Source organism: Lampetra fluviatilis, chromosome 27 (assembly GCF_964198595.1).
Source record: "Lampetra fluviatilis chromosome 27, kcLamFluv1.1, whole genome shotgun sequence".
Classification (NCBI taxonomy): Eukaryota; Metazoa; Chordata; class Hyperoartia; order Petromyzontiformes; family Petromyzontidae; genus Lampetra; species Lampetra fluviatilis.
In genome coordinates this window covers 7,320,052-7,333,949 of record NC_136301.1, presented here as the reverse complement: position 1 = coordinate 7,333,949, position 13,898 = coordinate 7,320,052, and the positions used below count along the sequence as shown (strand labels likewise).

The following is a 13,898-nucleotide window of genomic DNA, read 5'->3' as shown; positions in this document are numbered from 1 at the left end:
GGGGGGGGTGTGTGTAGGGGGGGGGGTGTCAGTGTGTGCAGGGGGGGGGGTGACAGTGTGTGTAGGGGGGGGTGACAGTGTGTGTAGGGGGGGGGGCAGTGTGTGTAGGGGGGCGGGGGGGGGTGACAGTGTGTGTAGGGGGGGTGACAGTGTGTGTAGGGGGGGGGCAGTGTGTGTAGGGGGGCGGGGGGGGGGTGACAGTGTGTGTAGGGGGGGGTGACAGTGTGTGTAGGGGGGGGGGCAGTGTGTGTAGGGGGGCGGGGGGGGGGCAGTGTGTGTAGGGGGGCAGGGGGGGGGTGACAGTGTGTAGGGGGGGCAGAGGGTGACGGTGTGTGCAGGGGGGTAGTGTGTGTAGGGGGGGTGACAGTGTGTGTGTGTAGGGGGGGTGACAGTGTGTGTAGGGGGGCAGGGGAGGGGCAGTGTGTGTGTGTAGGGGGGCAGGGGGTGACAGTGTGTGCAAGGGGTCAGTGTGTGTAGGGGGGGTGACAGTGTGTGTGTGTAGGGGGGCAGGGGGGTGACTGTGTGTAGGGGGGGGGGGGTGACAGTGTGTGTGTGTAGGGGGGCGGGGGGGGGTAGTGTGTGTAGGGGGGCAGGGGGGGTGTCAGTGTGTGCAGGGGGGGGGGCAGTGTGTGTAGGGGGGGGGCAGTGTGTGTAGGGGGGGCGGGGGGGGTGACAGTGTGTGTGTGTAGGTGGGCAGGGGAAGGTGGCAGTGTGTTTAGGGGGTCAGGGGGGGGCAGTGTGTGTGTGTAGGGGGGGGGAGTGTGTGCAGGGGGGGGGTGACAGTGTGTGTAGGGGGGGGCAGTGTGTGTAGGGGGGCGGGGGGGGTGACTGTGTGTGTGTGTAGGTGGGCAGGGTGGGGTGACTGTGATGGGTAGGGGGGCAGGGTGGGGGGTGCCAGTGTGTGTGTGTAGGGGGGGGGAGTGTGTGCAGGGGGGGGGGTGACAGTGTGTGTGTAGGGGGGGGGCAGTGTGTGTAGGGGGGCGGGGGGGGTGACTGTGATGGGTAGGGGGGCAGGGTGGGGGGGTGCCAGTGTGTGTGTGTAGGGGGGAGCGGTGGTGCAGCGGTTAGCGCTACACTGCGCTACAAACCCGGCGACGCGAGTTCGATTCCCGCTCACGGCCAACACCAGTGACGATTATCTGAACTGGTCCCGGGCCTCCCCTAGGTCGACTCAGCCTAAAATGAGTACCTGGTGCGGAGTGTAAACATCGCCACTAGGGAGACAAAGGCGGTCGGGCGTGGTTGCTGGCCACCCACCCCCCTCGTGTGCCGTGCCGGCCTTCATAGATGCTGCTCGCTAACAGCACTTGCCCCTACAGTCTGTTAAGGCTACACGGGGGATCTTTATGCAGGGGGGCAGGGGGGGGGGCGCCAACGTCACCCAAATCTAAACGTGAGCGACAAGTGAAGAGGTTGTGAACCCTCTCTCCCCCCCGCCCCCCCCCCCCCCGCCCACAGGTAATCTGCAAGACGACGACTTCGGAGGGCGAGGTGATCCCCATGCACCAGGTGGACATCCAGATGGACAACCCCGTGGGAGCCAACAGCATCTTCCTGGTGTCTCCGCTGATCGTGAGCCACACGGTGGACGCGCGCAGCCCCCTCTACTCGCTGGCGGCGGCCGAGCTGCCCGGCGCGGACGTGGAGGTGGTGGTGGTGCTGGAGGGCATCGTGGAGACGACGGGCATCACCACGCAGGCGCGCACCTCTTACCTGGCCGACGAGATCTTGTGGGGCCACCGATTCGAGAGCGTCGTCACGGAGGAGGACGGCCGCTACTCCGTCGACTACTCCAAGTTCGGCAACACCGTCAAGGTGCGCGTTGTTAGGTTTTGTTTTTTTTCTTTCGGTAAAGTCACGTAGGTAAAAAAAATTAGAATGAAAAAATGTACCCGTAAAAGCAAAGTTTTTCACTATAAATCCTTTATATGCGTGTTCAATGGGCCACAACCCAGCCCACATTGGTCTTTGAAACGGGCGGCTAGAGTCCTCTCGTCCTCTGGCTTCAGATGGCTGCCACCTATGGGTCAGATGATTGTCTGCCACCATTAAGCAATTGGTAATAAAATAAATAAATAGAATTCCTAAAAGGTCACGCACAACGACTCTGTGTGCAAAATGTCAGCTCGATTGGATCACGGGAAGTGGGTTAAAAAACGACCGAAAGATTTGCACGGTCGTAAGCAAGCAAGTGAACTTAATATAAAGGATTTAATAAAAGTAAAATTAAAATAAAATAAAAATCACGACGTTTCGGAAGCAACACAAGCCTCCGTCTTCAGGTGGAACAGTCGCAGCACGATAGCTTCCGAAACGTCGTGATTTTTATTTAATTTTTATTTTACTTTTATTAATTTTAATTTTTTACCTACATGGTGACTTTACCGAAAAACCTAAGAATATGAATCCTTGCAGTCACGAAAGCTTCAAACCATCAAGGTGCGCCGGGCGGATCGCGGTTAAGGTGGGGACGGCCATAAGTGACGTCACGCACCTGGGGGGGCGGGGGTGGGGTCAGATATTTGTGACGATGGGGGGGGGGGGGTTGAGAAATGTGACGTCACATCAAAATGCCCAACTTTAAATAAATATGGACAACACGTTCTACTTAATTAAATAGACTTTTTGATAAATGTTTTCTCCTACAACATCAGAGTGCAGCGCCACATTAAATACGCACTACAATGACAATAGTTTAAAGCGATTTGAAGCATGTTTTATTTTATTGGGGGGGGGGGGCGGGCAGAGCTTTGTGACGTCATATTTGAGGGGGGGGGGTCTGACTTTTCGTGACGCCGTGTGACGATGGGATGGGGGTGTGTCACAAATCGTCCAATCGTGACGTCATTTATAGACGGCCCCTAAAGGGTCGGAGGGCGGGGGGCACCACGTGAGATTCTAGGCTTGAGGTCAAGGGTGAGGTCAAGGGTGAAGGCAAGGGTGAGGTCAAGGATGAGGTCAAGGATGAGGTCAAGGCGAGGTCAAGGGTGAAGTCAAAGGGTGAGGTCAAGGATGAGGTCAAGGATTTGAACTCAGGGTGAGGTCAAGGTTAGCTCAAGGTGAGCTCAAGGGGTTAACTTCAAGGATGAGTTTAAGGGTCAGCTCATGGGTGAACTCGAGGTGAGTTCAAGGGGTTGAGCTCAAGGGTGAACGCAAGCCCAAGGTTTGACGGAGGTGATCTCAAGGTCAACCGCAGTCAGCTGCAAGTTAAAGCACGTGTCCTCAAGGTTGGCTCACCTTCCCTACCCCACTCCACCCCCCTCTACCCCCCGTCCCACCACCACCACCTGTGCCTCCTCCCTACCGTATTCTTAGGTTTTTTCGGTAAAGTCACCAGGTAGGTAAAACATTAAAATTAATAAAAGTAAAATAAAATAAAAATCACGACGTTTCGGAGGCAACACAAGCTTCCGTCTTCAGGTGGAACCGTCACAGCCACGACAGCTGCATCAAGTAAATGAGAGATTGCAGGAGCTACCACTCCGTTTATATAATGGTTGGAGAGGGGGGGGGCGGCAAGTACAGCACACTTTGTATTCATATGGTAAGGTGAGGCTTAAGACTTAGTCTGGCACACTTTGTATTCATATGGTAAGGTGAGGCTTAAGACTTAGTCTGGCACACTTTTTATTCATATGGTAAGGTGAGGCTTAAGACTTAGTCTGGCACACTTTTTATTCATATGGTAAGGTCAGGCTTAAGACTTAGTCTGGCACACTTTGTATTCATATGGTAAGATGAGGCTTAAGACTTAGTCTGGCACACTTTGTATTCATATGGTAAGATGAGGCTTAAGACTTAGTCTGGCACACTTTGTATTCATATGGTAAGGTGAGGCTTAAGACTTAGTCTGGCACACTTTTTATTCATATGGTAAGGTCAGGCTTAAGACTTAGTCTGGCACACTTTGTATTCATATGGTAAGATGAGGCTTAAGACTTAGTCTGGCACACTTTGTATTCATATGGTAAGATGAGGCTTAAGACTTAGTCTGGCACACTTTGTATTCATATGGTAAGGTCAGGCTTAAGACTTAGTCTGGCACACTTTTTATTCATACGGTAAGGTCAGGCTTAAGACTTAGTCTGGCACACTTTGTATTCATATGGTAAGATGAGGCTTAAGACTTAGTCTGGCACACTTTTTATTCATATGGTAAGGTCAGGCTTAAGACTTAGTCTGGCACACTTTTTATTCATATGGTAAGGTCAGGCTTAAGACTTAGTCTGGCACACTTTGTATTCATATGGTAAGGTGAGGCTTTAGGCTTAGTCTGGCACACTTTTTATTCATATGGTAAGATGAGGCTTAAGACTTAGTCTGGCACACTTTGTATTCATATGGTAAGGTGAGGCTTTAGACTTAGTCTGGCACACTTTTTATTCATATGGTAAGGTAGGCTTAAGACTTAGTCTGGCACACTTTGTATTCATATGGTAAGGTGAGGCTTAAGAGGGTGAGCCTTTGTTATGGATAGTCCTCCCCACCGCTTCCCTCCATCGGGATTGTTGATGGATGTATCCCGGCTGGGCACCACGGCCAATGTCCTGGGGAAGCAGCATCGGTCCGCGCTGGGCTTGCGGTGTCAGTAGACAAAGCAGTCGAGGGCGTTTAGTTTGTTGTCCTTCCCCCCCACTCCCCGCACCTCATATTAGCGCGGTTGGCTACGTACGGTGCGAAAGAAGTTCAGCAAACGTACACGGAGAAAGCAAATCCATTCTTGACTCGCGGCTACGAATTGTGACGATGCACGGCGGATGAATCGTTAAGTGCCCCCGTTTAAACCTCGTGTTCATTATCCCCATGTAAACAGTCCAACGTGCACATACACATAAGAGAGAGAGGGAGAGAGAGAGAGACAGTTCGTGTGATTTGGCTACAGTGGGCTCGCCACGCGGGTCCACGGTCTGGGTTGAGTGGCCACAGTCGCACCGCCGCCCGTGGCTCGCCTCTTCAGTTCGTCTCGGTCACGCCGCCGCACACCGGCGAAACGAACGCTCGCGACACGTCAGGCCCCAAGAGCCGCGAAACGTTGAAACAAAAAACCTAAAAAAACACGCAAAAAAACCAAAACACGCAGTCCCCCGCTCCACCTGCCGCGCTTCTCGCCCCCCAAAAAGGTTCCGACGCCGCGCTGCAGCGCCCGCGACCTCGACCGCGCCCGCCACCCCGAAGCCTTCGGCCCTCCCCCGGCGGCACCCCCGCTCCTGCAGCTCGCCTGCCGCCACGGGGCGGACGAGCCGTTGCCGCGCGCCGAACCCGCCTCCTCCTCCAACTCGTCCTTGTCTCCGCTGCGGCGCCGGAAGAACCACCGCTCCGGCTGGGGCGGCAGCGGAGACAGCTTCGGCGGTGGCGGTGGCGGCGGCGGTGGCGGTGGTGGCGGCGGTGGCGGCGGTGGCAGGCACCGTCTGTCCGTGCGGTTCGGGCGGCCCCGGTCGGCGAGCGAGCGCTCCGACGGCGCGTCGGAGGGAAGGCCCAGGCCCGCGTCGCTGCACTTCGCCTCCGCCTGAGCCGCCGGCGTCGGCGGAGAGTCGAGACGCTCGCGCGCGATACGGTTCTTCGGCGGGTGGTGGTGATTGTGGTGGTGATGGTGGTGGTGGCGGTGGTGGTGATTGTGGTGGCGGTGGTAGCGGTGGTGATGGTGGTGGCGGCGGTGATGATGGTTCCGGCGGTGGTAGCGGTGGTGATGGTGGTGGCGGTGGTGATGATGGTTCTGGCGGTGGTAGCGGTGGTGATGGTGGTGGTTGCGGTGATGGTGGCGGTGGTGATGGTGGTAGTGGTCGCGGTTAGCGCGCTGCGCTATGAACCCGGCGACCCGGGTTCAATTCCCGCTCACGGCCAACACCACCGGTGACGATTATCTGAACCGGTCCTGGGCCTCCTCTAGGTCGACTCAGCCTCGAATGAGTACCTGGTGCGGTGTGTAAACATCGCCACTGGGGGGAGACAAAGGCGGTCGGGCGTGTACCGTTCCGGCCTTCATAGGTGCTCGCTAACAGCACTTGCCCCAACAGTCTGTTAAGGCTGTACGGGGGATCTTTATCTTGTCTTTTGGTGGTGGTGTTGGTGTTGGCTGTCGTGGTGATGATAACCATATTATGTATGCTGATGATCTGGTGATTACTGCTTACCTGGAGTGTGCCACCATCAGCCCCACCAAAACTAAGCACCTGCCTGGGTATTTTGTGCCACCAAACACTCCACCCCCTTAGCTTATCATTCGTGAGGGGGCAGTTGTGGAGAGAGTTCAGAGTTTACAATACCTGGGCAGTGTGCTTATGACCAGCTCCCGTTTGACACTCCGAATCAGTCGGGTGGCATTATCTTTTCATCGGCTGCGTAACGCTGTGTAGAAGCTACCTGGCCTGTCGCTCTGCACGAAGCTTCGGGTCTTCTCGGCCATGTTCATGCCCTTCCTTCTCTATGCTTGTGAAACGTGGACCCCTCTAATGGAACATCTGCGCCGGTTAGAAACATCAAGGCCGGTTTGCCTACGATCCATCCTGGGTTTAACCAGGCTGGATTGTGTGAGGAGCTCACATATCCTTGAAAGATCTGGACACATTCCCATCAGTGAGCTTCTCCGGCAGGCGAGGCTGTCTTAGCTGGGTCATGTGGCCCGCATGCCCAGCCACCGCATGCCCAAGCAGCTTCTGTTTGGCTGCATAGAGAGGGCTAAATGGACACGACACGGGCTGGAGAAGAGATGGACTAATGCAGTACGGGAGGATGTGGAGCTCAGTGGACTTGCCGATGATTGGTACCAGCGGTGTCAAGCGCGGCCTCTATGGAGGAGGCTCGTGAAGGACGCTGCTAAGCATTTAGAGGCAGTCGCCCTCCAGCAACAACAGAGGGCAGAGGAGCGGCGCTCACAACAACGAGCGGAGCGCCAGGCGGCTAAAATGCAGCAACTTGGCACAGTGGTGGGTACAGCTGGTGCATCTGCCAGTCACCTCAGTCAGCCAACCCATGGCACCTGTGTTTGTCCCGAGACCTCCTGTCAGCGAGCCTTGGACACTTCACGTGGCCTCAAAGTGCACCTGGCCTGGCACAGGCACCGTGGTGATGGTAGTGGTGGTGGTGGTGGCGGTAGAGGTGGCGGTGGTGGTAGTGGTGGTGTCAGCGATTCGAACATTCCACAGTAACCTACTGTCTGTCTGCAGGGGGCTCACAATGTATGTAACACGTACGTTTGTTTAACTTCTTTCGCACCATACGGAGCCAACCGTGCTTATCGCGAGAGTCCATCGCTGCGTCGATGATCGCCTAAACACACGATGGGTCGTCCTGAGATTGGCGGATTAGTTCGTAGGCCGCCTTGCAACGTGCACGTTGCAAGGGGTCAGGGTCGGGATCGAACCCACCACCTCGTGTACACCAGGCGAGGCAGTTAACATCTCCTAGCCACCGTGATGATGATGAGATAGAGAGACACGCAAACTCCAATTATACTGCAGCAGGCGTCAGGGTCGGGATCGAACCCACGACCTCATGTAGACCAGGCGAGGCAGTTAACATCTCCTAGCCGCCGTGATGATGATGAGATAGAGAGAGACACGCAAACTCCAAATATACAGCAGCAGGCGTCAGGATCGGGATCGAACCCACGACCTCCTGTACACCAGGCGAGGTAGTTAACATCTCCCAGCCGCCGTGATGATGATGATGCGATAGAGAGTGACACGCAAACTCAAATTACACAGCAGCAGGCGTCAGGATCGGGATCGAACCCACGACCTCTTGTAGACCAGGCGAGGTAGTTAACATCTCCTAGCCACCGTGATGATGATGAGAGACGCGCAAACTCCAATTATACAGCAGCAGGCGTCAGGATCGGGATCGAACCCACGACCTCTTGTAGACCAGGCGAGGTAGTTAACATCTCCTAACCACCGTGATGATGATGGGATAGAGAGAGACACGCAAACTCCAAATATACAGCAGCAGGCGTCAGGATCGGGATCGAACCCACGATCTCCTGTAGACCAGGCGATGTAGTTAACATCTCCTAGCCACCGTGATGATGATGAGATAGAGAGAGACACACAAACTCCAAATATACAGCAGCAAGGGTCAGGATCGGGATCGAACCCACGACCTCCTGTGGACCAGGCGAGGTAGTTAACATCGCTTAGCCACCGTGGCGCCCTTTAAGAAAGGGCAACGTTTCGGGCGACGGCCCTTTACGTGAAGTCGGGCCGTTTGCAGAACCTTCCGCTCAACGGGCGGTGTTTCTGTGGGTCAATGTGTTGAGTCTCGGTTGAATGCAGATCGCCCGGACCAGGTGATGCTGCTGCTACTGCTGCTACTGCGTACACACCGAGACGAAGGCTTACGACTGATATATTTTCATCGTCCGTTTGCACAGCAGCGGAAGTTCATTCATACGACATAGTTGAAAGGCAAACAAAAATGCGTAGCGGTATTTTTGATATATATATGCAAAGTAAAATGTATAAATGCTTTTGAAGAACAAAGTTTATATTTATAGAACGTTTGCTGTTTAGAACGTGTGTTTTTTTTTTTTAAACAACGATTACAAGTGTATTCTGCAAAGCCGGGGAGGTAATTAAGCGTAAATAAAATATTGCGTGATAACGAGAACACGGTGTCGTCATTGTAGCCAACGCGGTTGCCGGGACCACACACTTGGTGGCACAGAGGAGGCCGCGGGTTCGATCCCGACCCTGACGCCCGCTGCTGATTTGGAACTTGCAGAAGCGACCTGGCCACAAATGATAGCCCAACGGGGTGGATCATCACGTGCAAATTCACTGCAGCAGTATACTCTGAACGCGTGGGGTTGATTCTAAATGTGGAGGGGTAAACCCCACGCGACCAAGGGAAGAGAGAGAGAGACACGCAAACTCCAAATATACAGCAGCAGGCATCGTCAGGGTCGGGATCGAACCCACGACCTCCTGTACACCAGGCGAGGTAGTTAACATCTCCTAGCCACCGTGATGATGATGGTTAGAGAGACACGCAACTCCAAATATACAGCAGCAGGCGTCAGGGTGGGGATCGAACCCACGACTGGGTTGAGGGGGGGGGGTAGATGAAGGGGGGGGGTGGCTGGGTTGAGGGGGGGGCTGGGTTAAGGGGGGGGGGCTGGTTTGAGGGGGGGCTAGGTTGAGGCGGGGCTAGGTTGAGGGGGGGGGCTGGGTTGAGGGGGGGCTGGGTTAAGTGTTAAGGGGGGGGCTGGGTTGAGGGGGGGGGGGCTAGGTTGAGGGGGGGGGCTGGGTTGAGGGGGAGCTGGGTTAAGGGGGGGGCTAGGTTAAGGGGGGGGGCTAGGTTGAGGGGGGGGGCTGGGTTAAGGGGGGAGGGGCTGGGTTAAGGGGGGGTTAGGTTGAGGGGGGGCTAGGTTGAGGGGGGGGAGGGCTGGGTTGAGGGGGGGGTAGATGATGATGAGGGGGGGGGCTAGGTTGAGGGGGGGGCTGGGTTGAGGGGGGGGTAGATGGGGGGGGGGCTGGGTTGAGGGGGGGGTAGATGATGATGAGGGGGGGGGTCTAGGTTGAGGGGGGGGGGCTGGGTTGAGGGGGGGGGTAGATGATGATGGGGGGGGGGCTAGGTTGAGGGGGGGGGGCTGGGTTGAGGGGGGGGGGGTAGATGATGATGGGGGGGAGGGGCTGCTGGTGTGTACGTAGGAGACGTGGGGGAGCTGCATTTGTGTCGAGAGTTGCCGCGCGCGTCCCGTTCACACGCCCGCGGGTTTCCTGCGAAACCCCGTGGGGGGGGCGGGGAGATTGGGGTGTGGGGGACGGGGGGTGGGAGGATGGGGGTGTGGGGATGGGGGGACGGGTGGGGATGGGGGGACGGGGGGGTGGGGGGGACGGGGGGTGGGGGGGATGGGGGTGTGGGGGATGGGGGGGACGGGGGAGTGGGGGGGATGGGGGTATGGGGGATGGGGGGGTGGGGGGGATGGGGGGGTGGGGATGGGGGGACGGGTGGGGATGGGGGGACGGGGGGGTGGGGGGGACGGGGGGTGGGGGGGATGGGGGTGTGGGGGATGGGGGGGACGGGGGAGTGGGGGGGATGGGGGATGGGGGGGTGGGGGGGATGGGGGGTGGGGGCTGTGCACCGGGGCGGTGTCGTCACGAGTTGGCTGCGCGCCGGGCTGTTGATGCGAGGAGCGGTGGCGCGATGGTTAGCGCGCTGCGCCTTCGGTTGGCTGCGTGCGGTGCGAAAGAAGTTGAACGGCGCGGCTGTTAGCTGTGAGCTACCTCCCCTTGTATGCAGCAGGAGACCGAGGCTTCGAGACCGAACCTGGCGCCTTGTTGTATATCTGGTAGTATACGGATATAGATACAGATATACCACATCAGGGGCCGTCCATAAATGACGTCACGCAGCTAGAGGGGTGGGGGGGGGGTCAGACATTTGTGACGATGTGTGACGAGGGGGGCGGGGGTTTGAGAAATGTGACGTCACATCAAAATGCGCAACTTTAAATACATATAAACAACACGTTCTACTTAATTAAATAGACTTTTTATTAAATGTTTTCTCCTACAAAATCAGAGTGCAGCGCCACATTAAATACGCACTACAATGACAATAGTTTAAAGCGATTTGAAGCATGTTTTTTTTGGGGGGGTGGGGGGCAGAGCTTTGTGACGTCATATTTGAGGGGGGGTCTGACTTTTTGTGACGCCGTGTGACGAAGGGGGGGGGGGTCAAAAATCGTCCAAAATCGCGTGACGTCATTTATGGACGGCCCCTAAGATCGCTGTGCAATTGGAGACACGGGGTAGAGTTGTGGTTGGAGGGAGGAGGCGGTTAGGTGATGGGGGGTGGGGGGGTAGGGAGGAAAGGGGGTAGGGAGGGAAGGGGGTAGGGAGGGAAGGGGGTAGGGGTAATAGGATTTCCATGTCCACTGGGCACATTCCCATTTCAATAAATGGCTCGGCTCATCAGCCTCACCTGGAAGTAGTTGCTGTTGTGGGGATGTCATCACTCCCCCCCCCTCCCCAGTGACCCCCCCTCGCCTGTGACCCCCCTCCCCCAGTTACCCCCCCCTCCCCAGTGACCCCCCTCGCCTGTGACCTCCGACCCACCGTAGACACAACAGACAAAGCTCCCCCGCACAGCCTTCACCAGGCTGTCGGGGCAAGTGCCGCCAGCGAGCACCCCACACACGAACAATGACACACAACAGACAAGGGGATGGGTGGCCAGCAACCACTTCCGACCGCCTTTGTCTCCCTAGTGGCGACGTTTACACATCGCACCGGGTAATCGTTTTAGGCTGAGTCGACCTAGGGGAGGCCCGGGACCGATTCAGATAATAATCGTCACCGGTGTTGGCCGTGAGCGGGAATCAAACCCGGGCCGCCAGGTTTATAATGCAGCGTAGCGCTAACCGCGACACCACCGCACTGACACACACACAGACACACACACAGACACACACACAGACACACACACAGACACACCCACTGACACACACACAGACACACACACAGACACACACACTGACACACACACAGACACACACACAGACACACACACAGACACACCCACTGACACACACACAGACACACACACAGACACACACACTGACACACACACAGACACACACACTGACACACGTACTGACACACGCACACTGACACACACACTGACACACGTACTAACACACGCACACTGACACACAGACACGCACACTGACACGCACACTGACACGCACACAGACACACACACTGACACGCACACTGACACACACACAGACACACACACTGACACACACACAGACCCGCACACTGACACACACACAGACCCGCACACTGACACGCACACTGACACACACACAGACACACACACTGACACACACACAGACACACACACTGACACGCACACTGACACACACACAGACACACACACTGACACGCACACTGACACACACACAGACACACACACTGACACACACACTGACACACACACTGACACACGTACTGACACACGCACACTGACACACACACAGACACACACACTGACACGCACACTGACACGCACACAGACACACACACTGGCACGCACACTGACACACACACAGACACACACACTGACACACACACAGACACACACACTGACACACACACAGACCCGCACACTGACACGCACACTGACACACACACAGACACACACACTGACACACACACAGACACACACACTGACACGCACACTGACACACACACAGACACACACACTGACACGCACACTGACACACACACAGACACACACACTGACACACACACAGACCCGCACACTGACACACACACTGACACACAGACACGCACACTGACACACACACTGACACACATACTGACACACGCACACTGACACACAGACACGCACACTGACACGCACACTGACACACAGACACACACACACCCGCACACTGACACACACACAGACACACACGGAGGAGGGACTGTCATTGTTTCTCTGCTGTGTGTCACTGACACAGCGGACTTCACCGTCGTGCCGCCAGCGACGACATGGCAAGACGAGATTAGGGACACACGATGAGACGGAGAGGAACGCGACACCACTTGGGTCTCAAGCGGCTTGATAATTAACGTTCTTCTCCAACAACTATGAAACTATATATATATTAAATTTTGATTTAAAGCTTTCGTGACTGCAGGGATTCATATTATTGGTTCTTTCGGTAAAGTCACGTAGAAGGGAAAAAATCTAATAATAAAAATATAAAACAATAAAAATCATCACGACGTTTCGACTGCAACACAAGCAATCATCAGGTGTGAAATCCACAGCAAAAAACGCAACTTTTTTCAAAAATTCTTGCTCGCTTCTGCAAGTTCCAATATACAGCAGCAGGCGTCAGGGTCGGGATCGAACCCACGACCGCCTGTATACCAGGCGAGGTAGTTAACATCTCCTAGCCACTGTGATGATGATGGTAGATAAAGAGACACACAAACTCCAAACATGCAGCAGGAATTGTCAGGGTCGGGATCGAACCCACGACCTCCTGTACACCAGGCGAGGTAGTCAACATCTCCTCGCCACCGTGGTGATGATGGTAGATAAAGAGACACACAAACTCCAAACATGCAGCAGGAGTTGTCAGGGTCAGGATCGAACTCACGAACCTCCTGTACACCAGGCGAGGTAGTTAACATCTCTTAGCCACCGTGGTGATGATAGAGAAAGAGAGAGACACGCAAACTCCAAATTTACAGCAGCAGGCGTCGTCAGGGTCGGGATCGAACTCACGACCTCCTGTACACCAGGCGAGGTAGTTAACATCTCCTCGCCACCATGATGATGATGGTAGATAAAGAGACACACGCAAACTCCCAATATACAGCAGGAGTCGTCAGGGTCGGGATCGAACCCACGACCTCCTGTACACCAGGCGAGGTAGTTAACATCTCCTAGACACCGTGGCGCCACTTTTTCATCGCTCCATCTCCGCGGTATAAGTCCCGGGACGTGGTTCCAGCCACCCCCCCCGACCCAGGTCGTGTGCCACGGTGCCGGCCCTCACAGGCGCTACTCGCAAACAGCACTTGCCCCAACACTCTGCGAAGGCTATACGGGGGATCTTTGTCTTTGTACGAAGCAGTGTTTCGCTCAGAGCACCGCAGTGGCTATGGACGAAGTTCACACCCGGTTACGGGTGACGTTACTGGCACAGCGGTATCTGAATATGTTTCATGGAAAGAGTCACAGATTGTGAAAAAAATACAAGAACGAGGTTTTACCCTGTCTGGCAATAAAACAGGAGTTGTGTTAAGATGTTCAAACGCCAAAGAGAAACCTTTTGCAAGGAATCAAGTACTGCATTAACCACAAACAAACACGCTCTGGCAATATATTATGGCATTGTCTTTGAAAACTGATTTGTCTACACCAGAGACAGCTTT

At 55.5% G+C, this 13,898-nt stretch overlaps 1 protein-coding gene across 1 annotated transcript in view; it reads left to right on the top strand.

Annotated features, from left to right (window-relative positions):
- LOC144942344 (ATP-sensitive inward rectifier potassium channel 11-like) overlaps positions 1-5,578 on the top strand; it is a 10,611-nt gene extending 5,033 nt beyond the window's left edge. The window contains exons 3-4 of the mRNA XM_078869165.1: positions 1,459-1,815; positions 5,121-5,578. Coding sequence (XP_078725291.1) covers positions 1,459-1,815; positions 5,121-5,510 — 747 coding nt within the window. The 3' untranslated portion in view covers positions 5,511-5,578. The remainder of the gene's footprint in view (positions 1-1,458; positions 1,816-5,120) is intronic.
- Positions 5,579-13,898: the final 8,320 nt, after the last annotated feature.